At 45.0% G+C, this 24,338-nt stretch overlaps 2 protein-coding genes across 2 annotated transcripts; both read left to right on the top strand.

Annotated features, from left to right (window-relative positions):
• On the top strand, positions 1-9,718 carry MIEF1 (mitochondrial elongation factor 1). Its single transcript, XM_026101798.2, has 5 exons — positions 1-192; positions 1,442-1,590; positions 1,741-1,921; positions 3,983-4,245; positions 5,354-9,718. The coding sequence occupies exons 2-5, from the start codon at positions 1,447-1,449 to the stop codon at positions 6,158-6,160; spliced, it is 1,395 nt and encodes a 464-aa protein (XP_025957583.2). The 5' UTR covers positions 1-192; positions 1,442-1,446; the 3' UTR covers positions 6,161-9,718.
• A 9,698-nt stretch (positions 9,719-19,416) lies between these two features.
• ATF4 (activating transcription factor 4) lies at positions 19,417-22,950 on the top strand. The gene is made up of 3 exons (XM_026101786.2): positions 19,417-19,890; positions 21,159-21,473; positions 22,012-22,950. Exons 2-3 carry the CDS (start codon positions 21,257-21,259, stop codon positions 22,857-22,859), a joined length of 1,065 nt encoding a protein of 354 aa, XP_025957571.1. The 5' UTR covers positions 19,417-19,890; positions 21,159-21,256; the 3' UTR covers positions 22,860-22,950.
• Positions 22,951-24,338: the final 1,388 nt, after the last annotated feature.

Below are 24,338 nucleotides of genomic sequence, written 5' to 3'. Positions count from 1 at the left end.
TTAGAGGATTTCTCTTCTCCGTAGCTTCTTTTGGCCCCACTCACTTTCATTTGCCTTCCAAAATCTGCACCTTTACCACGACAGATGGTTAATACTCTCTGCCTACCACTACCTTGAAGAAGCCAGGAAGGCGCTTCCGCAGTTGTGCTGGGGGTGCTCTCCTGTTCCCCTTACAAATGCATTAAGCCACAGGTAGGTCATTCCCAGTGACATAACCATGTTCTTTAGGTTACTATTACAGTTAGTTTTATGCGAGAGTGTTATTTTCTGCCTAGTGAGCAGGAGTAACTGGATCCCATGTTCATCAGGGCAGGAACCTTCTTTCTTAAGAGTGTAAGAAAGAAAGATCTTAGAAAAATAAAAAAGGTCTTAGAAAAATAAAAAAGGTCTTAGAAAAATAAAAAGGTTTTCTTAAACCACTAAAGTCAGGCAGGCAGCAAACCTTTAGCTGGCTTTGAAACTGCCTTAGAAAACTGACCTTGAGTCAGGTTACAAAAGTTTCATGGTGTTTTCATTATTTCACTGAGGATCCACTTACAGATATAGTGATGGCAAAGTTTGTTTTATATGTATCGTTGACCAGGGAAACTCTTTGAATGTAAATGTCAAGATCAGAGATTAAAGAGGAATTGAAAGTGTAAACCTTAGCAACTATGAACATTACTTCACATTATACATGACTTGTTTGAGACTCAAACCCACCAACCTTGCAGGCAGAAAGAAAATGACTGGTGAAAGGAAGGAAGTTGTCCCCCTCGTGGTTCACTGTGGTCTCTAATGCTGATCGTTGGGTGCTTCAGAAATACCTGGTTTTAGCCACTGCCCAGAAATGAGTCTGGGAGCGGATGGACACCTAGCTACTCTGAGACTGCCTGCCAGCTCCTAGGAAGATCCTGATTTTTCATGGTCAGGCACCAGATAATCCCTGCATTGCCTTGTCTATGAACAAAATTATATGCTTTAGATTGAGAAAGAGAAAATAAACTGGCATAAAAGAGGCCATGGTCTGGCTGAGGAGCACCAGCTAAAAGGAAAAGACACAAATAGTAATATAATTTTACATGATACACAGGATTTCATTGCAAAATGTTACTGAAGCAAATCTTACCTTCTTTTTATAAAGCAGTAGGTGACTGCACAAATAAATCTATTTAAATGATTACTGGTCACACAAAATTGGGGTGTCTCTCTTCAGGTCATAAACAGAGCTGGAGGCAAAGAAACGCTGCCGTTGCAGAACTTGGTCAGTACTGTCATTCTGGCATGTCAGGGAATAAGCAGTCCCTAGAAGGAAGATAATTAAAGAGGTTGCAGGGTTAGATGGTCCCTTCCTATGGCTCAGTGCTAAGACCCCAAGAGTGGTGAATGTGTGGTGGGAGGAGACGGGAGCATACGGTTAGGGCTGCACTGCTCTGACCCTTTTGTTCAATGCTCCTTCCAGGTGAGATGGCAGGCGCTGGGCCGCGCAAAGGAAAAAAGGACGACAATGGCATCGGCACGGCCATCGACTTCGTGCTGTCCAACGCCCGGCTCGTGCTGGGTGTGGGTGGAGCTGCTATGCTGGGCATTGCCACGCTGGCTGTCAAACGGGTGAGCCTGTGGGGCAGCAGGGTGGCCTGTGAGCACAGGGGCACTGGAAAGCAAGAGGGGGCAACAAGGATGTGGGGCACTGGTGCTAGGTTGCATGAAATGCAAGCGTTGGGCACTTAACTCACATCATGCCTGCTGATGTTGCTTTAGATGTACGATCGGGCGATCAGTGCTCCCAGCAGCCCTACTCGCTTGAGCCAGTCAGGAAAGAGAAGCTGGGAAGAGCCAAACTGGCTGGGATCCTCCTCGCGGTTACTGACCCAGGACATGAAAACTAACCTGAGCCGTTCCCTGCAGACCCTTCCCACTGATCCTTCAGCTGCGGACACAGGTAAGGAGCATTGTGATTTTCCTGCATGGCACAGTCATCTAAGCCCATAAACCCTGTGTTCGTTTAGAACATTCTCTTTTCCTACATTCCTTTATCTAGTCCAGTGGTTTTTGAGAGGAGGGGGCTGGGGGGTTAAACAATTCTCCTGATAACTTCAAGAATTAGAAGTCAGTAATGTATCAGGAATAATAACTGTTTGTTTGCATTCTTCATGCTTCTCGTGACTTTATGGGCGTAAATTTTATTCTCCCTCAGTCATTTCTCTTTCAAGTTGAATAGTTATTATCTGTGCAATCTCTAGTCTTAAAAAAGCCATTCCACACCTTTGAATATCTTTGTTGCCTCTTTGTTTCAGTTCCTCTGTGTCTTTTTGAGAGAGGAGTATTAAAGTTATGAATATAGTAGCAATTTACACATAGCAATATTTTCTATATTTTCTCTCTTATTTTCCTAAAAATTTCTGTGGCTCTGTTTGCTTTTATAGTGCTGCTTATCAGTTCATCCAGTTGTAAACAGTGACTTGAAGTCTTCTTTATGAATGGGGTAATAAGTAATTTAGAATCTATCAGTGTTTGTTTTATGTATTTGGTTGTTTTTTCTCACAGGTTTTACTTTTCATCTGCCAGTCACTTTGTGAGATTGACATTTAGAGATTTAAAAATTGGTGACCTTTTCAACTGAGTGATTTTGAACCTGAAAAATAACCATCAAGCTTTAACTTGGTTTCCAGACACTTACAAGAAAGTCATCTTCAGGATGGCAGTGGATTTTATGCCAAGGAAGCATTAAATAACTAGACAGCTGTGTTAAAGGGGGTCTAGATCATTAGACTGAATTCCCAAAAGATGAGTGGTGAGGCTTAAAAGCATTGATGATAATGTCTTGCATATTTGGCTTAAAAATAAATTAAAACTTAAAATTGAAGAAATAAGTTGTTTCATAAATGGTCATTGGAGTCTGGTTTCCTATGGCCTTACATGAACCTCTGTATCTGCCCCAGGAGGCCGCAGTGGGACAAGAGGCAGAAGCCTCTGAGGTTGAGCGAGATAGATCCATGTGCTGCTTAGTTGGCCATTCTGCACATGTTGCAGGCCAAATGCCTGTTGCCAGACAAATGTGGAATAGCTGATTGCCTTAATGGTGCCACTGGCTTGCAGCGTCTCCTCTGTATCCCACTGCTAAAGTTCCACAGCCCTTCCAAAGACTTAGGATCTCTTAGATCTGTAACTTTTTCTTAATGCTTGTTAATAACTTTTGAAACTTTCTTAGTCAAGGTTAAGAGAAGTCTGAAAGGTAGATGGGAGGCATAGACTCATTTCTGTAAGAAACCATTCTGAAAAAAGAGTTTAGTGGAACATCTATGCAGGTTAGACATTGCTTAATAGTGCCAACAGTAGCATAAAGCATTGTATCACTGACTTTTGCCTAAAAGTGTGCTCTCTTGTCTTTCACCAATGAAATTTTGAGAGAGGTTTTCGCTGGGGCTGTGCTTGCGTGAGTTCTGCTGGCCCCAAGGTCTGTCAGCTTACGATCATGATAGATGGTGGTCACAGAGCCTCAACATTTCTAGATGGTGTGATTTTCTCTGACCTCATACCCTGGTCAGGAGTGGGCTTTGCTGATAATTTATAAAAACCCATTATATTATTATATTATTAGGAGATAGTGATGGTTGTTCAAGGATGTTTTATCCCCCGCTCTGGCATCATGTTAAAAGCAGATGGTCTGGTAATGGTGCTGAATTTTTGGTGAACTTGAACTCAGGTACTGCCCACTTAGTCAATAAAATACTTCTTGTGCAAGATGAGAGCATTAGTCTTGTTCTGGCTAAACTCCAGATCTAATAGCTTGTTTTCATCCCCCTTGATTCCTCCTTAATGGTTTCTTTTGAAGTTTTTCAGCATTTCCCTTTTGAATGGTACTTGTGTAAAGCATGCAAAATGTCTGCTAAAAGCTTTCTGAGACCTAGGAGGGTGCACTTCTGTGCAGCAGATTTCCTGCTGCCGATCACTTCACAGTGAAACACTAGGGACGCTCAGCAGCCTTCCTTCTGTCTTGCAGACTTTTTCCGACCCACAAAGCCCAAGCCCTCTGCCAAAAGGAGTCAAATGGAACTGAAAAAATCACGCCTTCGTTTGTCTCTGCAAGAAAAGCTCTTTGCTTATTATCGGAGGAAGGTAGCTATCCCAGCAGATGAGCAGGCCCGGGCCAAGCAAGCAGCCGTGGATATTTGTGCTGAGCTGCGCAGTTTCCTACGCGCCAAGCTGCCGGACATGCCGCTGCGTGACATGTACCTCAGTGGCAGCCTGTATGATGATTTGCAGGTAATTCCTAGGGCCGCGTGATGGGTCATTATTCAGAAGGCTGACTAGGCAGGGGCATTTCTGGCTTCTCTCTTGGCAATGCTGTCTCAGCACAACATTCCTCTGTAATGAGGCTTCTGGTGTTGCATTTCCCACCGTGGAGCAAGGCGTTGATTTCTGCAATACTTTTTTGGACAGGCATGACCAGGTTGTTCTGGCCTTGTCTGCAAAGCATTTGCTTTTTGCTGCTTTTATTGTCTCAGACCCTTCTTTCCTTTCTCTCCCTCCCTCCCTTTAGCTGTGTTTTTCTTGCTGCATCTCTGCTTCTGTTTTCTCTGTATATATCCCTTCCATCTTCTTCTGAATATACGGCATTCCCTTAGGACTCCAGTGTATTCATGTAGGTCTTCCCTACTTTTTTTTTTTTTTTTTTTAATGCATGACAGACCTGGATTGGACAGCAGTCCCTGCTGCATATCTCCCTGATGGAAAGATGCCCATGGCTATAGTGAGTGATTCAGAGGCACGCTTTTTGGTTTGAGTCAGAGCTCCAGAATGGAGTGTTGAATGTCAAGTGAAACTTGGATCTGGGGTCTTAATCATATTGGTGAAAAGGGACCTTTAATGACCTTTTCCAAACAATGTGGCAGACCGGTTGAGGGCAGTACCTAGCTGTAACATGGGATAATTAAACCATGGCAACTTAAGCTAGGCTAGAAATTTAATACCCTCCTGTTTTAAATTATCATGTGGCATGGCTGTGCCCTGGGCCAGCTGCATCTTGCATCCAAGGAGTGGGTTTCGAGCAGTAGGAGGCAAAATGATTCTTGTATGTACAATCCATGTCAGGTCCTTCAAGTATTTAAAGATCTCTAAGTAGTAAGTGCCATATAAGCACTAGCTTGTATTATACTTTGGAGTTATTCTACTAAAGCTGGGAAATGGTCCTTCAAAATGTCTTTCAGTGAAAGGGAGGCTCTGAATCCCACACAGACACAGAGCGGAGAATGAGACAGCTGAATGCTTATTCCAAGTTCCTTTGAACAGAAGGCTGTCTAGAGGTGGTGGGAAAAAGAATGAGTGTGCTGGGAGAAACCTGGTCCTTACCTGTTTTTCTCTCTTGTGAAAGGTAGTGACAGCCGACCACATCCAGCTTATTGTGCCTCTGATGCTGGAGCAGAACCTGTGGTCATGCATCCCTGGGGAGGACACTATCATGAACATTCCTGGCTTCTACTTAGTGCGTCGGGAAAACCCAGAGTACTTTCCCCGTGGGAGCAGCTACTGGGACCGCTGTGTGGTGGGAGGCTACCTTTCCCCCAAAGCTGTAGCAGACACCTTTGAGAAAGTTGTAGCTGGCTCCATCAACTGGCCAGCCATTGGGACTCTCTTGGATTATGTGATCCGTCCAGCAGCTCCCCCAGGAGAGTTGACGCTGGAAGTCCAGTATGATCCAGAACGGCATCTTTTTATTGACTTCCTACCATCCCTGACACTGGGTGACATCATCCTTGTGGCCAAACCCCATCGATTGGCCCAGAATGACAATCTGTGGCGACTGAGCCTGCGGCCAGCAGAAACTGCTCGCCTCCGGGCCCTGGACCAGTGTGATTCTGGCTGCCGTTGCTTGTGCCTGAAGATCTTCAAAGCAGTATGCAAGCTGAATCCAGCCCTGGGTCCTCTCACTGCCAGCCAGCTCACCAATGTCATTCTGCACCTATCCGAAGAGGAGTCCAACTGGTCCCAAGATGTGCTGGCTGACCGCTTCTTGCAGGCGCTGAAGGGATTGATCCGCTACTTGGAGGCAGGTGTCCTCCCTAGTGCTCTGAACCCCAAGGTGAACTTGTTTTCAGAGCTCACCCCGGAAGAAGTGGATGAGCTGGGCTATACCCTCTATAGCTCTCTCTCAGAGCCAGAGGTCTTGCTGCAGACGTAATGGGGCCTTACAGGGGGAATGTCGATGGTGTTTAGCCAAGATGGACTTTGACTACTGCGGAATATGTCTCCTCCACTTCTCTGTCTCCTTTTGGTTCATTATTATTTCCTGCAGTGGAGCTGGTGCTCCCACTGGATTTCTTGGTGCTACTGGTCCATTTCCACCATCTCTGTCCCAGCAGGTACCTGTTGGCTAGGGAAAAGAGGATAAAGCTGCAGCTGTAAGATCTTTTGGTAACTTCTGCTGATGTTTAAGTGTCTACCAAAAAACACTATGCACTTCTTTCTCCTGTGATACACTTACTGCAGTGAATCAGTTTTGGTCTGGAGAAGGTGGAACTGGGCTGGTGAATCCAGTGATGATTTTAGCAGACTTGCATTGAGGTCCTTTCATTTCTTCCTGTCTGATTTTACCCCCATGTTTCTTTGTCTCTCCTGTTCCACACTGTCTCACTTCCCCCTTTTTGTCCCTCAAACCCAGATGTGCAGCCTGAATGAGATATTTTGGATAGGGCTGTTTGTTGTATTTCTGAATGAACTCTGAATAATGATTATATTGACAGTATTTGGGGCTGTTGAGCTTGGAAGAGGAGAATGCACTTGCCATGGCTCCTGTTCCTACAGAGCTTCCTCATCCTTCGTAAGCTGGGTTTTTAAGAGTAATGTCCAGCCTGCTGCAACACAGCCATCAGGACAGGCAATTCTCACTGAAGCTGTTGCAGGGAGTCTTGGAAAAAACTTCTGTGGTCTGGCTACGTGATGAGGCTGAAGGAGCAGGACTTGCCATTCCTGCCTAGCCAGACCTGTTGGGTGTTGCTGGTGGGAATGGCTCTGGGAATGGAGAACAGTGTGGCTCTTCAGATGTATCTCTCCGGCCTAGAGGAAGAGAGACTGATTATGGGGGAGGGGTTGGAGACATGCATGGGAACGGGGATTATTTTTTCATCTTTTCCCTGAGAGCATATGGTGGTTCTGGTTTTTAGGAGGTGGAAGCAGGACTGTGGGCCTCAAAGAGTTTTGTAATATGTACATATAAGCCAGATTCTCATCAGGTATAAGTCAGTGAAGCTGACAGGACTGTGCTGGTGTCATCAGTGAGATTCTGACCCATACACAGAGATTAGTGTACATATGCAATGTTGGCATTTAGAAAGAAGCTAGCTTCACCATCTGATTTCAGTGTGTCTTTTAGTCCAGTTCACCTCAGTCACTTCTGAACTGAAGCTTTTTTCCCCCCTTCCTCATTCCCATGTGCTGACTTTCCAGTGTTCTCAGTTTACAATTACTATTAGAAAGCTGGGGAGGGCACACCTTCCTCTTCTGTCTGTTTGGACCTATTGGTAATGCATTTCTGCTGGCTCCTGTTTCCCAATGCTGTCACACTGTTCTCCCTTGACTCTTCTTCCATCTGCTGCTGGACCATGGTATGGTTTTGAGGGAACAGCTGCAGCACAGCTGACATCTCGTACACTAGCCACGGGGACTCTGTATACTCTGCATTCAACCTTTTGGCCTCCTGTCTTCAGAAAGGGGGAGGGATGGTGTCCTCCTGAGTATGGGGCTGTGTATCTCTCACATGACAAGCACAGCCATCATTAGAGAATCATAACTGCCTTTCCCCATGTTTAGCACCTTCCCTTGCTGTCAAGCCTTCCTAGCCAAGGGAGGGGGGTAGTGCAGCAGCAGAGGCTGGAGGGAGCAGGCACCCTTTGCCTTTCCCTCAGGATGTACTCCCCTTCGACAGGAGAGTTTCAAAGTGAGTTTCAGAAGCAGAACTGCAGAGTCTTTATCCCTTGTTTTCTTTTTAGAGGCAGTGCAGGTGAGATGAGGGAGGGCACGTCTTTCTCGGACAATCCGTCCATTTTAGCAAGTGTGTCAGATAGTATTCTGTATACAGTGATAACACAATGTTACATTTTAAATTATTTAATCCTTAGGGTACTGGCATTTTCTAGACTGCCAGATGCATACTTTGAAGTTTGTGTGTGTAAATAGTCTGTAGGCTCTAAAAGGTTAACAGAAATTCTGTTTGTAAGATTTTGTGTTTTGTAAGTTTTTGCAGCAGTCAGTGTTGGGTCTGTTATTGATTGCTCTTCACTCTAGTTCCTGGAATTTTTCCTCCTTCCTTTCCCTGTCCTTCACTGCCTTTCTGATGTCAGCCTTCCTACCCTAAAAGCAGACAGGCAAGACTTGGAGCCCATAGGGTATTTGGGGAAATTCCCCTTTCTTCTAATTACTTGAAGGTCAACAAAAATATTAAAATATCAGGGTTGTCAGGAGTTCCCCATAGGTTCATTTCTTTAGTGTGATCTCACCCCTCACTTGGTGCTGAGGCCAATACCATGGTTTTCACACAGAATTGAGCAGCAGTGCGGTTTGAAATGATCAAAACTATAGACACAAAAAAGGTGAGACAGAAGCAGGAGGAAGCCAGTGTCTGAGTTGGCTTCAGAACATTTGCCACATACGTATCTGTATATAGAATTTTTTACATGGATGCTTTTGCTTCTTCCTGGCAACCTAATGAAATAATATTTTATGGCCATTTCTTGTTGCTGCTATTGAGCTGAATTTGTTTATCAAATGGAGACTGAAGCTGCCTTTTTGCCTTTCCTATAGACTTTGCTCCACTTCAGTCACTTCCATCATTTCTTCCTTTCAGTTTTTCCCTTCTTCTGAGCTAGCCACAAGCCCATTTGTGAGAGGCAAATGTTCACTTTCTACAGGCAGCCTCCACAGTGGGCAAAAACTGCCCTGGCAGTGGCAGTCTCAGCAAAGGCCAAAGATGTAATAGGTCACAGGGATGCTGTTTCTATGAGTGTTTCAAGAGCAGGGTCAGGCATAAGGGGTGATAGAGGCAGGGAAGAGGGAGCAGGGCAAGTATGCAGGAAACTCGCACTAATGCTGTACCCAGCCTGGGGTCAAACAGATTGTTGGAGAGTCTTTCGAACCAGCACCTTGCAGCGTCAAGATGCAGTACATGTGTTGACATTCAGCCAGGAGGGCTGCTTTGTCTTACCTATTGGTAGGCTCCTTTCTAGCCAAAATTGGAGCACAGAGCAGAGGGGCCTAAAGCCGAATGTGAAAAGGGCAGCTCCTGGCAGAGCGATTTGGAGACAAATGATTGTAACAGGCCCAGAGCTTGCACTGGCTGTTTGCTATTTGGGCTCCAAAAATGCCTTGGTGTGTTGTGCTATAGCTTAGCTAACACAAACTTCCCATGAGATTGTCGTCTTGTTCCCTCTAACTGTGGGGCGAGGACCAACTTGCTCAGCAGCCAGTTTTCACTGCTGCTGAGCTCCACTGTTAAGCTTTCAAGTCACGCGGATTTCTTTTTAAATATCTAAAAAACAATTATGGAAACAAGAGGCTGCCCTCTGCCTCCTGGCAAGGTGCCATCACGGCTCTCACTCCTAGCATGTGGGTACAGTGCGAAGTGAAGAGATGATGCCCCATCTCTTCCAGGCCTGGAGGCTGTGGATTTGTAAAGGGGAAAGTCTAGTGCATGGTCTGTGACAGAATGCGTGGAATTCTGAAATAAAATAACTTTCCACAGTAACCTGGTTGTCTCTGATGTATTTGTAAACAAAGGAGTGTCTCTGTTTGTTGTCTCTGTGCCAGGGAGGGGCATCACCTCTATGTTGACATAATTCTGTACCGCACTAGTGCTTCGGGGACTGACTTGCCCCTTGGTGATTCAACACCTTCACCTTGTGGCTTAGGGTGCCTAGCACTCTGCAGCTCGCCTACAGAGAACAATCAGCTAGGCACTGCAACGTGCTTGCTCCTGGCAGTGTTCACATAAGTCACAAGATGCTGCATAATTATGGAGCTGTGCCTCCCTTCCTTTCCCTGATAGCCCACATGCCTGGGCAGAGACCTGCGTTTCATGTGGTTCCCCAGACTTCATAGGCTTCTGTGTCTCTTTTAATCTTAACTTTCCTGTTCAGACTCCCCCGCCCTTGTTCAATGACCCAGTTGTTTCTACATGTCAGTCCTCTCCCCTGCGAAATGTACTCCTGTTTTATCCAAGCATCAGCCTTGGGGCAGTGAGGAAGCCACTGTGCCATTAGCCTGCGTGGGAGCATACCGAAGTTCTTCACCTAAGCCCCAGTTTTATGTGCCTCTTTGGGAAAGAGGAGGGGAAGTGTTGGACATAGAGATACCACTTTTGAGGTATCCTAGCTCCTTAAATTCTTGGAAAATATGCTAGGATAAAGACATTGTCCTGTGAGCCTAGTCTTAAAAAGGCCTCAGCAATTAACATTTAACTATTTGGGGGGATATGTTATAATTAGAAAGGGAGTTCACTTATCTAAAAAAATGTTTCCTGATACTATTTTTTTTCCCCCTTAATCTGTTCTGTGGTGAAAACAGATCAGGTGAGGTCCAGCCTATTTTGTGTCACTTGGATTATTACAGGAATAGCTAAAACAAGATGCTTGATGGAATCTGCCAGCTATGACTCCCTCAGGTAAATGCCCCTAGAAAGTCTAGAGCTTGCAATACCTGTTTAACGCATGTAGAAGTTTGCACCTTTGCGTAAAAGCTGTCCCGACATGAACAGTGAGGAAAGATCAAAAATGTGTTTGTTTAATGTAGAGAAGAAATTATTGAGGGGAGTCATGATATGGTTCTCCAGGCTGCCTTTTGTTCTTACTCTAAGGAACAACCAGCTTAGAAGGAAAATGAATTTGGGGAGAAGTAAAATACTTTGCACATGTTATACAACCACAGTCCTTTCCTGGGAATGAATGCACCCAAACTTACATTTTACTTACTTGTTCTTGCATCTCTTCATTTAAAAAATAAATATATAAATTCCAGCCTCATTGTTCTGTAAATTAATTTCAGGCTGGAGGAAAAGAGGGTGGCTGTACCTCAACTTTGAGATTATCATGCTAGTGTTGAACTGCATGATGAACGTCTTTTTTCTTTTTCCTGAACACTTGGTCACTTCTGTGTTTTTTTAGAGTTTATTTTAATACTCCAAACTCCAGAAAAACTTCGAACAGCTGCTGCTTTTTTACTTTAGTCACATGGAAAAATGAGGAACCTCTTCCAAACGAGGAGTTTCTCTTCCAAATAAGATAAAATGTGTTGGCCAGCTACCCACACTAGGTATGATTCAGTGGCTCCAGCACAGCTTACTGAATCTGGGACTGGATCTTGAAATGTTGAGGCTTAACCTCACAGATGCAGCGAGAAAGAAATGTGAAATTCTTCCTCTTCCTCTTCCCAGTGAAACCCAGCATTGGCTTCTAATCCTAAGGGGTTGCAGTCTAGACAGTTGGGTAGCTATTCAGGGTATCTGGACTTTATCTTCTTCATCCCTGTCAAGCTGAGCTTTATGGCCTGAGGGATACAAGAAATACTGCCTGTCCCTTTTTTTTGGATTCAAAAACCTCTAAATAGCACTCATGTAACAAATATGTCCTCTACAGAATCAGGGATAGCATAGTATAAAAGTTTTATTAGCATACTCTGAGAAGGACTGCATTATTCACAAGTGACAGAGCCAGAAATGTGGTGGTGAGCAGGCTAATAATATCTTTATAGTACATGATCCCATGGAATAATCTTGAAAATGGTAAGACGAAAGAGGGTGGTCAGACCAAAGGGTAAGGCAGGGAAGATCTGAAATCATTCCCTACATAGAAAGTGTTCTTGTCATTTTACAAGCAGTAGGAGAGCAAGAGAAATACCTTGGCTTACAAAACTCAAACTTTTCACAATCTTTCCTAAGTGCTCATGCAGAAGTCAGTTTTGAACAGAATCATTTTAAACACATTAAAAATCAGACTGATTTTTATTTTGCTGCCCTTGTTCAATTTTCTTGGCTCCATTGGCTAAGTAGCTTTTTGATCTGTCTATTAACACTCAGTGCTAAGCTTCTCGGGGGAAAAATATATACATCAATTCTAACCACATTCTTCATGAAGAGCCATCTCCATACAAATAATGGGCAAAAGCTGTTGTTTGTTTGGGATTTCTGTTTTGTTGGTTTTGCTTTTTTAGGCAACAGCTCCCTTAACTTCAGCACAAGCCTACCCCTTTCCCTGCCTCTCAGCCGTCTCACTGTGGTGGAATTGTCCCCGTTCCACAGAAGCAGAGACAGCGGTGATATATTGTCCCATCAGACTTCCCATTATAATGATTCCAGTCCTATAAGACACTCTTGTCTCATTTTGCTCAGCATTGCAAAGGACTGAGACCTAATAGGCAATAGACACAAGGGCATAGATGACAAATGATGGACTGCAGTGGCTCTTTACCTGTCCCATGACAGACATTACTTCAAAGCTGGTAATGCTCTAGCAGGCTCCTTACCCCCTTGAAAAGCAGGTAGCAATCATTGCTCAAAGCAGTATGTCACAGAAACATTTTTGCCTTCAAATTCTTGAATTTATTTAGCACAGAGGATAGTTATGGCCTTGGACACAGTAACTACTCTCACTTATCTAAATAATACCATCTGAATTATGTTCAGGCTTCTGGTTGTTTATAGCAGTGGTGATATTGCTATGAGAAGGTCTGAGATATGTTGAAGCAAAGGTAATAAAAGATGCAGTAATCCCACAGGCCACAGAGCCACAGCTCTCATGTTGCTTGTTAGTATGTTGGCAGAGGTCCCAACTTCCTGGCATTCAACTCCAGGTTGGTTTTTGCTGAGGCGAGCGCATGGCCAAGGCACAAACCTTCTTTTCCAAATCACTTCCTGTGACCATGAGGGAGACTCTAGCAAGCATCCAGTCCAGTGCCTTTTCTTGAACAATCAATTAGTGATTTGGATGAAGAATGCTTCCCCTTTTTTGTGTCATTTCTATTCATATGGACATTAGAAAATAATGGGTTTTTTTTGTTGTTGTTTTGTTTTTAAAAAAAGAGATCCATCTTCAGCCCCTCATTTTGCACTGCAAATGTCACTGCCATAGTAGACTCTCAAGCCTCGTGGTCTGGTCACGTTTGGCCTGGGACAGACTCACTACTTTTGTGGTCAGATATTGCCTGCCCTGTCTGGGGGAGACTTGAATCTCTGGGAAGTGCTCAGCACGCACATCAGTCTCACTGAGACTGTGTGACTCAGATATATGGCTCAAATGTTACCTGCCTGAACAGTGACTACTTTGTCTCAGACCCATAGGACATGGCAAATCCAGGAGAAGGTCTCAGAAAGGTCTCACCCTTTGAGTACAAAAAAAAGGAGGCCAGGAATAACACCCCAACGGGGGTGGGTGTGGGGGGGTAGGTACTATGGCTAATTCCTCAGACAGATCTGGCTTTAAGTCTCAATACCACCTATCTCCATAGTTAAGAACAGAAACCTCCTCCTGTTACCGAACTGCAAACCTTCCTCACAAAGCACCACAGTGGCATGAAAAAGAGGGTCAGTGTGTTGAGAGGCCCAACACCTAGTCAATACAATACTTTGGCCATGCAGTCTCCTTTGAGGACTACTGTCTAATTTGCCTATGACCAGTCCCCCTGTAACACATCTGGAAAGGCTCTCCAAAGCTGTCACTGACTAGGTCACCCATGCTGGCTGCAAGCCCACGCTGAAGCACAGGAGGAAGAGCAGTCTCAAAATCTTTTGAAAGGAACCTCTTTGCTTTCAGTCCAGCATCCTTTGCCAGATCTCCAAATGCAGTGACCTTAGAAGGGAAGATGACAGTCATTCAGGAAAAAAACATAAACTCAATGATATTCTGTGTCAACATCTGCCAGGAATTTCTCCCTCCTCCCACCTTAAGGCGGATATAGTGAAATAGATCAAAGTCCACTACTAAATCCCAGCCATCATGCAGCTGCTGCCTAGTAGAAGGGAGAAACATTACTAAATGCCTCCCCCAAATGTCAGATATGTTTGTGTCCACCCAGACTCTCAGCTCATTGCTAGCCACAGCAACAAAGGGCACCCTGTAGGACAGAGAGCCCAGCCCTGTGAATCTGCTTGGGCACAAGGCCTCCTTACCGGTCCTCCCAGCAGCTATAGCTCAGCTGGAAGGGCTGATGCGGTACACATGCTCATGAACTTGGTGCTGTCTACGGTGTTCCCTAGGAACCAGGAGAGCTACAGCTTCATCTGTGATTTATACCCAAATGAGTTTTAGAACTTCACCTAAACTACCTGGTTTGTCCGTGCTCCTGCTGAAGCTACATGCCAGCACCAGGAAAGAGGAGACTGCACACACAAGGTATCCCCAGGATCCTGTTTTATTTCATTAATAAGATCTACCCATTTACAGTCTTTTTTTCTGGCCTTATCAAGACACTCTGAAGTTAAACAAATCCCCCAGATGGAGCACACATCTCCCTATCGAACAGAGAGGCTCCTGCACGCGAGCTCAAATAACTTTTTCCATGTGCTTCAGATAAAGCTAACGTTTGTTGAACTGATACAGCAGAGAGTCCTCACTCTGACAAATCTAAGGAGCATTGAGACACTGAAAGCCAAAGCTGCTTATATGGTGAGGGGCTGTTCACTTGCCCACTGATGTCTGGGGCTATTTGAGATGCTGCAGTCTCATAATCCACCATCCACACTTGCTTTTCAGGCCGCAGCTATCACAAATATTGCACTGTTAGGAAAGAAAAAGGAATTTGCATTGCCACGCTTGCCTTGATACTTTTTCACAGGAAGGCAGAAGGCACATGCACACATGTGATTCCAGCAGACACTGCTCATGTAAAGGTATGTTTACTTTGATATCACTGAACACACACACATCTACAGTGGAGTACGTATTTACTATAGCCTCCTGAAGAACAAGCTACCATGAGATATGTGTCTGTTCTTTCATTGCTTTGAGGACTGGAAGGCTTTTGTTTGTGTACTAAACGTCTCCCACATTTGCTAATACACAGTTAGGGGTTATTCTTGACCCCCCCAACTCCTTCCACTCCAGGAAAACAAGACTGGAAGACGAGCAAACCAAAATATCCCCTAACACTCAGAACAAAAGCAGTCAGCTCCTCTCCCTCCTCCCCCTTCACAAACGCATATTTTTTGCTAAACATCATTTTCAGCCAGTTGCAGCTTTGCTCAGGAAACTCATGCTTGGGCAAGTTACAAGTTAAAATCTGTCTCCCTCTTATGAGATTTGCACAATGTTTTTACTTGTTGGCCACAGATTGGCTGATTCTGAGTAACTAAGCCTCTGGAGAGCCATAGTTTACAAGCTATCAGTATGTGCTTGGCATGCCCACGTTTGTTCAGTAAGAAAAATGTAGGTGGACAACCAGGACTGTTTCCATATCCATCTAAAATAATTGAACTGTAAATTGCAAATGTAAATTGCAGATTTAATCCTTTTTTTTATTACTTTAATTTCAAATGTCAGTGGTATTTACATAACAGGATGGAAACATAAGAAAGTGAGGGGGTGAGTAAGCAATGAATGATTTATTAAAGGTTCCATTTGGTGTATGAGTCCAAAACAAATGAGGCACAGCATATGGCTAACTTATTTTCTATTTGTATGTAATAAAAGATGGACGCTAATACCCCAGCTTGATCTTTAATCATATATATTTGCTTTTCAATCTAGTTTCAAAATGGAACGTCTATAAAGCAATCCCTAAAGAGCTTACAATGAGAATCTGGCAGAAAAGATCCTTCTGATATCTGTTGGTGCCGCATGAGGAGAGAGGCAACCAAGCGCTGAGAATTAGCCTGAGCAGTAGAGTCTGTCAGTAACTCTCCCAGGAAATTGCTCCCAATTTCTAGGTGTTTTGCCTCATTCCTCCTTTGTATTTTCCCTTAGCACTCTGTCTCCTGGAAAAATTCCTGTTGGTTTCAGGAAATGCTATGTTCACCGAAGTGCAGCTGTTGCGGCACTCCAGGAAAAAGCAAAGATCTCAGGCTACGTTACTTTTGCCGGTTGCCTTCTGGGCCCCAGTAACACATACCCCCCCTCGCTGCCCTGGTCCATAGGGGCCCTGGCAGCCCCCCACTGACAGGCCCCTGGGGCTTTGCATGCAGACAGTCTAGACCGTGCAGGGAGATGTTACTATGGAAACATTTACGTCCTCTCTTTCTTTTGTGTAGTTAATAACATAGCACTCTGCACATTTACCTTCTGCATATTTGCTGGTGGAGGAAGGAAACTTCTTTTGCTTCTTAATGTTAACCTTTAACAAAAATAAGGCCTATATGGTGACCTTCCGTCCTGACAAAGCAGGAGGGTGAAATGAGGAGGAGTATTAGTTTTTCACCTCCTGGTGCTGCTGTTTGGCCAGAGATGGTTTTCTGCAGTGCTCAATTTATCCCGGCAGTTCATCATTTCCTAGCAAGGCCACTTTGGCCTCTGTCCTGCAGCAAGCTCTGCACAAGCAACTCCTTTTGCCTGCAGCTGGCCCCTCACTTCTGGATATGGACAGGGCTTACTTATCACAGGAGCTTTCTTTGCTGAGAAATGGTGCCCAATATAGGAAAATAACATCAACTGTACTAAAGCTGATAACATGTCAGCAGGAGATTATTGACCATACACACAAATTAATCTTCATTCAGAAGCCATTTATTTTTTATCATCATAGATTTAATTTTCTTCAGAGCTATCAAATGTGTCCATGCAATGTCTGAGCCACAGATTTTGCAGTACTGGAAAGAGACACATTTTAGGCACTTTTGAGTTAGTAGTGGATAGCTAGTAGTTCTCTGCTTAGAAGATACTTGTAATTTTCTATTTATAAAAATTCCCAAAGATTTTTTTACTTGGGTGTAAAGAAGTGTCTTCTACCTCAATCAAAAAACTTTAGCTATGAAGAAACATTTAGCATAACATGGGCCAGTGGAACGAGATGATTTATAATGGAATTAAAGATGTATCTTATGAAATTATGTAACAGAGGTAATTCTGTAGTCCTTTAGGAGACAGGGAAATCACACTCTTCACTAAGTGGCTGGCTTTTGGTTAGTTGATTGCACTGTCTGGGTAGGGGACAGTCAAAACATTTCTGTCTGGAGCTCACAATGCAGACAAATTTCCACATACATGTACACACAAAATGGAAACCAGGCAGCTAGGAAACTGGCAGATCTGGGTTAAGTTCCTCATTGCCTATTTCATTTTTGCTTGCGTGATTCTTGCTCACACATACCCAGAGTCCTTTCACAGGAATCTATAATTATCTTTTCAAGATGAAGGATAGGGTGTGTATACTGTTTCCATTTATTTAGCTACGATTACAGTTTTACAATCAACCTTTTCTTTTCACTTAAAGGAGGGGCAGGCAGGCAAGGTGGGGGATGTGAGAGCTTTCCCTTAGCCAGTCAGGGCATCAGGATGCTGTCCACCCATCCTCCAGCCGATAACCCACTTGGCTTCTTTGAAAGCCACTGCATCCCCTAAATTTTGCATTAAAGCAAGACATGCCTCCTACTTGGTGCATTTATCAGAAGAGTCCTCTTAGATCACTGATTTGCTATTGTGGTGTTTTCTGGCATTGGAGGGCATTTTTCTCCGCCTCCTCCATTTTAATGAGTCATTCCAAAATCTGTGCTTGCTTCTAGGGAAAAAAAAAGAAAAAAACCCCCAGCAACATGGCAGAAAAAAAATACCTTTTTTATTCAGCGATTGCATTCAGATTACAGATGCAGAGTGACATATTCCGATTTGTGGTGATGGTGGTAGCATTGGACTGCTAAAAGTAGAAACTAGGTCATGCCTGTCTTTGCAAATTATCAGTCAAATAGTAAGTTCCTGGCACTTGCACGTGTGTGTAAACTAAGTGAAGGCCATGGCTTTACACAAGTACTACTGAGGCCCTAACTGGGAAACGATGGAGCTTTTGGCAGAAGTAGCTGAGGGCAATTTGACCTACATGATGTTTGAACAAGACAGAACCCACCTCAGCTCGCAGAGCTGATGCTGTGCTTCAAGGTTGGCAATAGGGAAAAAAACAGCCATTTGAAGCTGGATAGCTCTGACACAGTGAAAAGGGGTGCAAGTAGAAATCTGTGCTGTCACTGGGGTCTGAGGGTGATCTAATGGCGCACTGCTGCTGTAAGGGGACCATCCCACTTCAGCTCACTTGAGCTGATAGTTGTCTGATTCAGGTGAAAATTAGTGGACCTAAACCAGCAGAAAACAACTGATCTCCATTAGTTTTCCTGCTGGGTTAGCTAGCTGGCTCACCAAGGGGCCAGATAAGCTGGTGGGATTGTATAGCTGGGAACTGGGTGGAGGGAAGGGAGCAGGGCTGCCTTCTTTCAGAGCATCAAGTTGATTTAGATGAGGTAAAGCATAATGTGAAACTGCACTTCAGAAACTTTCCAAGGTGATGCTGCCTTGTACAGCTGTTAGGCTATGTAGGTGATCCACTAATGTTCACATTAGTCTGAATAATGCCTGTACAGAGAATAGAGAAGCAACCGTGTCAATGTGAAACTGTACAGCAGAGGAAGTTCCCTTTCCTCAACTGGGAAATAACCAAACTCATTTTTAGCTCTTACGTAGGTTCAAGGCACTAATTAGACTCATGCTCTAGGGTGCTAAGCCATGTGGATCTCCAGCATAACTCTGCGTGAACCACTCCAGGTCAACACTGCACCAGAGCTGCAACGAGACCAGCATGCAAACATGCACGTTATTATGCTGCATGCAGTACACAGGTACAGATATGCAGTCTGTAGCCCAAAATGGCCATAATCTAAGCTCTGCATTTGTCCAACAAGCAGGGAGGGAAGGCCAAGATGTCCTGGGCTGACACGTTATCTGAGGGAGCAGGAGCCTATGGTGGCCCGCTGCCTAGTTACTTCAAGGGAGTGATCCATGCCAGCACCTCAGCCTGCGAGCCAACCCTTAGCTCCAGCTTGACCTCAGCAGGGCTTTGGGCAGGGGGCCACAAGGGCTGTTGGAAACGAAGGGAGGAACCGCTGCCTCAGGAGGGACAGGGAAGGGAAAGCCCCGAGCCTCGGTGAGGGGTGCAGGCTACGGATTGCGCAAACAGCATCCCCTCCCCCCGCACGGCGCCATTTCCTTAGCCAAGTGCTCCTTCTCGTTCCCCCTTCCTCCTTCCCCTCAGACATCTGGCCTCTTTCAGGTCTTAGCCAATAGCAGCTCACCGTGCACGTGAATAATTCGCTTCTAGCCAGTCAGCGCCCTGTTTCCCACGTGACCATGTGCGTGCTGCCTCCCGCCTGAAAGCCGTCTTTGTTGGCAGTTAAGAACCTTCCCTCCTCCCCCCAACCTTTCCGGAGGGGAGTGGGAGCGTCCTCAAGTGCTCCGTCACATGACGCGACCTCGCTTGGCGCGGAGACGGGAGGCGCGTAAAGCGCATCATATAGTCCCTCCGCCGGCTGCTCGGTGGCCGAGAGGGCTGGGGTGGTAGCTCCTGCTGGTGGCTCCTGCAATTAAAGTGTAGCTTGTCGGAAGGAGAGAAGCCAAAAAGGACAGGTTATACGCTGCTGGGTGCTGGTGAGAGGCAGATAAAGGTTGGCGGAAGGACACTTCACTACCGGATCTCGTTTTGCTTGGCGGAGGTGATATATATAAAGGCGGGGCGCGGGCGCTGCCACCTCATTGTCTGTATGTAGCTGAGGGTAGTAGTAGTGGTTGTGTCCGCAGCACGTCCCCGCGCGGCGCGGACCGGACCGGAGCAGCCTCCCCTCCCCTGGCCGCCATGGCTCTTTAAGGGCGGCAGGGCCAGCGGCGGCATCGGCCAGTGCAGCAGGCGCAGCAGCAGCGGCGGCGGCCTCGGCACATCCCTGGCATCTGCAACCATGGCGTAAGTATCGTGTGGGAGGGGCGGTGGTCTCTCTGCCCTCTGTTTTGTTCTTCCTCCGTGTTTTCACCTTGAACCCCTTTTCTTGGGGGGGGGGGAGGGATAGGTTTGTTATCTGTGATTAGGGGTATTTGCCGGGGAAAAGGTTACTGGGTTATGAGGGATTGGGGGGGGGGCGGGGAGCATCTTTCCATAGTACAGTCCTAACTACGTTGATGAATACTATTTTCTTTCTGCGGGCTTAGCCTAGTCATGGGATGGAGTTGAAGGAAATAACATTTTAAAATAGTGAGGAATTCCTGCTAATTCGGAAAAAATGTGTTCTCAAAAATGGTGGGGTCGGGATTCTTACTTGCGTGGGTTTTTTAATTCCTAGGGGAGGGTTTTTTCTTACCCAGTATAGGGGAATGCTTTTGAGGTTACGGGGGAAATAGGGCATTTGAGGCATCGGAGTTGTAAGAGTATGTATACCATATTGTGTTTTGTCCCGAGTCGATTATCAGGGACGTAAGGTGGCAGCAGTATTATAATCCTTTAATACCATAGTGTTAAGTGTGCCCTGAATGTCCGGAGGGGTTTCATACCCCCTGGATGCACTGCCAAAGGTGGTATGGGACAGTCGATTCACCCCGTTGCCGAAGTTTCCCATTTTGTAAGTTAGCTTATTTCAGAGGCTTCCCTAGTCCTTACAGGTCATTCCAGTTCCGTCTCGTTTAATATTGCACCCCCAATATGGAGGTGTATTCTGCCCTTAAAAACTCTTGGTAGTCATCTGCGAGACGCCAGGTGCTCGTCGGTAAGCCCCAGTGGAAACGTGGCAGGATACAAAATGGCGGCCTGCGTCTGGGGTAGGGAGATGCATGCAGCGAGATCACGAAATGGCTGCGGCTGCTGGCGTAGGCTTGAGTCAGGGCAGCGGGTGGGTGGGGCTCTGCCGGCAGGCGCCATGCCCATATATGGTCATGAGGAAGCTGAGTGGCCTCCTGGTGAGGATTTCACACCCGAGGAAGGCCTCGTGGTTATTGCAGCTGGCCCTGCTGTTTAGCAGGAGCTCTGGCAAACCGAAAAGCCTTTAAGAAGGAACTTGGATGCAAAAATGGTATGTTATGGGTAAAGGGCAATTCTAAAAATGGAGGAGTCATGCAAGGCTATAGTATCTTGTAATATAATATTTCATTGTCACTTCTCAAAAGTTATATCCTAGTGGAGGAAGGACTGAATTTAAAAAAATCATACTTGTCACTGATGGAATTAAAATGTCACCTTTGCAGGTTTTTCAAGGCACCGCACAGCAGCATTGCTGTAATCAACGTAAACACCTTCTACTTGTCTACATCCTTCGACATCAAAGCACTAAAAATTGACCAAGATGAGCCTCTTGAACAACGAGATGCTGTTGGGGGATTCGTTATCCCCCTTCAGCCAGCCGTGTTCGGTGGCTGAGGAAAGTCTGGGACTCCTAGATGACTACCTGGAGGTGGCCGAGCCCCTCAGTTCGCATGGGTTCTCCAGCGACAAGGCTAAGGCAGTCTCCTCCAATTGGCTCGCTGTGGACAGTTTAGGCAACACCATAGATAGCAGCCAGGGTAAGGTATTTTGTTTGTAAGGTACATCCGTTTGATGATTGCACATAGTACATGTTTAGTAATGCTGCCATTGAAAGTTAAATTGCTAGGTTTCCACAAATGTGTAGAAGACAACCTTGCAGGCGTGCCTGTAGTGTTGTCTGGAAAGGATCTGTATAATGCAACAAGAAACAAAACTGTGTGTATGGTAAAGTGACACTTCTAGCCCTTTTCATACCTTGCCAGTTGTTACAGTAGTATTTACTGGAAGAGGCCATGTGAAACTTCCCAGTTGCATGTTTCAAAAGACCTGAATTTTTATTTCTGCAGTCTTTAGAGGAATAGGAGGGATGGAATGCCAGAACAGCTGGATGGCTTATATTGTCCCCTGCAGTCTTTTGCAGCTAATGGCAGTAGAATTTTTCTGATATATTGGTATGAAAGATTAAATGAAGAATGGGGGAAGTGTTACGGATGACTTACATTCTGGGTTATTTCCAGAAGCTTGAACTGCATTTGTGGCTGACTTAATGAAATGGTAACTTGGTCTCTTGTGCAGAGGATGCCTTCTCTGGCATGGAGTGGATGGTGGAGAAGATGGATCTGAAGGAATTTGATTTTGATGCCCTGTTAGGTATGGAAGATCTGGAAGCCACCGTCTCACCAGACGAGCTGATGGCCACGTTGGAAGACACGTGTGATCTATTTAACCCTACCACCCAGGAATTTCACAACAAAGACCCTCCACTGATACCTGACCTAATCACCAGTCTCCCTGAATCTCCAATTGGAGCAGATCAAATGGCCCCACTGACTTCCCTTTGGTCTTTTCACCTCTCCCCAGGGTCTCTGACTTCCACTCCAGACCATTCATTTAGTTTAGAACTAGGTAGTGAAGTGGATGTTCTGGAAGGAGAGAAAAAACAGGAAGGCCCCACCTTTGTGGTAGTGATCACCAAGTCCGAGAAAGAGGAGGAGAACCATTCTGATGATAGTGGAATATGTATGAGCCCAGACTCTTACCTGGGAACACCCCAACATAGTCCTAACACTTCAGTTGGATCCCCCAATGACAGCCAGTTCCCTACAGATGTCAGTTCTGGCTCTCTGCAGTCCAAACCATATGATCATCCTGCAGAGAAGGTAGTGTCAGCAAAGGTGAAAGGAGAAAAGAAAATAGATAAGAAACTGAAAAAGATGGAGCAAAATAAGACAGCTGCCACAAGATACCGGCAGAAGAAGAGGGCAGAACAGGAAGCGCTGTCTGGGGAGTGCAGAGAGTTGGAGCAGAAGAATCAGGCCCTGAAGGAGAAAGCAGATTCCCTAAGTAAGGAAATTCAGTACTTAAAAGATCTGATCGAAGAGGTTCGCAAGGCCAAGGGCAAAAGAGCTAGAGTCCCTGAGTAGGGTAGTCAGTAGTTTTTATGTGCATGTATATAAGCTTGGTGCTAAAGCTGTGTATTGCTGCCTAATAAATTATTTTATAGTAAACTTGAAATTCTGTGTGAGAGATAATTGGGTACCTTTAATATGTCTGTAATCTGTACCACATTACCTACATCTAAATAAAAATGCCAAGGTTCCTGGGGTTTGCTACTAATGGCGTTAGAGTAGACTATTATGTAGTACACAACTAAATGGATACAGTGCAAGTGCTGTGGAGACAACACAGTCTTGGGAGAGGGTTTCACAGCATTGCTTCTGTGCTGGTCAGCATTAAAAGTGCACTACAGGTCCTTGGTCTTTAATCTGTTAATTTCATCCAGTGACTCAAGTGTTTTGTCACCTATTGTAGCTTTATATAGGGTTGAATAGTGCTTTGAATGCATTCTAAACAACTGAGTGGGAAATCTTAGGTGCCTGTAGCTGTTGACTAGCAAAGGCATAATCACAAAAGTATTTGAAGAATTCAATTTGAGAGCCTGTAGGGGAACCATATGAACTTGTTTTGCTTAAATACAATGACTTGTGGAAAGGCTGGTTTTTGAAAAAGTCACAAGGGACTTGGTCTGAATTTTACTAGATTGGAGTAGGGACTTGAACCACTTCTCTAGGTGCAAGCCACAAAGCAAATTTGCAGTAGTGTATCTTGGAAGAAATTAAAGAGCTGATGAAGAGCAATGTTGAATTGACTCTTGCGGTTTCTCTTCCTGCATATTTACAGAAAAAGCTGAAAATCTGATCTGCCTAACCAGCAGGCCTTTTTCCAAGCCCAAGGTAGCAGGATTTGGGTTGGTTAAGCTAGGTGCTACACTAGGTGCTGTACTTAGGCTACAGTATGTTAGGTAAAATGTTACTTTAGCACACTTGAACAGTGGGAGACATGTTTGCAATTTGTTAAAAAAAAAAGGCTTTCTGGCTTCTTTAAATAGGGGTGAGGAATGTCAGAATTTGAGATGTAAACCTAACTGACTTTATACTACTGAGGAAATACTTGCTTATAAAGTTATTTTAACTAGTCTTGAGGAAGCAGGGCAGTTTGTGAGGAAAATGTGTGCTAAAGCAGCATATATGTGTAGGGGGTATGGGTGGGGTTTGTTGATAGCAAGCTGCAGCCTGGCTTGTAAAGTTGACGTGTCTCATCTGGGGCTGCACAAGCAAGTTAATTCGCTGATTCTGGAGAATGTCATGAGAAAGTGTAAGACTAAAGAGGGAAAACCTGCTGTGATGGTTTTTATTACACCCCAAAGAGAAACTGGATACAAAGGTGACAGGAGCATGTGTACTTGGATCGTTTCTACCTGTAGACATTAAATTTGATGTGCTTAAGTGGGCAAGTTCATAGTCCAGCCAATCAAGAAATCCTTTGCAGTAGGTTCTAGTTTTGTCAAGTTCTTAAATTCAGTAAAGTCCACTTGCTTAGTCAGCTCTAAGTCTCCTGAAGAT

This window comes from Dromaius novaehollandiae, chromosome 1, assembly GCF_036370855.1.
Source record: "Dromaius novaehollandiae isolate bDroNov1 chromosome 1, bDroNov1.hap1, whole genome shotgun sequence".
NCBI lineage: Eukaryota > Metazoa > Chordata > Aves > Casuariiformes > Dromaiidae > Dromaius > Dromaius novaehollandiae.
Note: the sequence above shows the minus strand (reverse complement) of the source record. Positions and strands in the feature narration are given on the sequence as shown.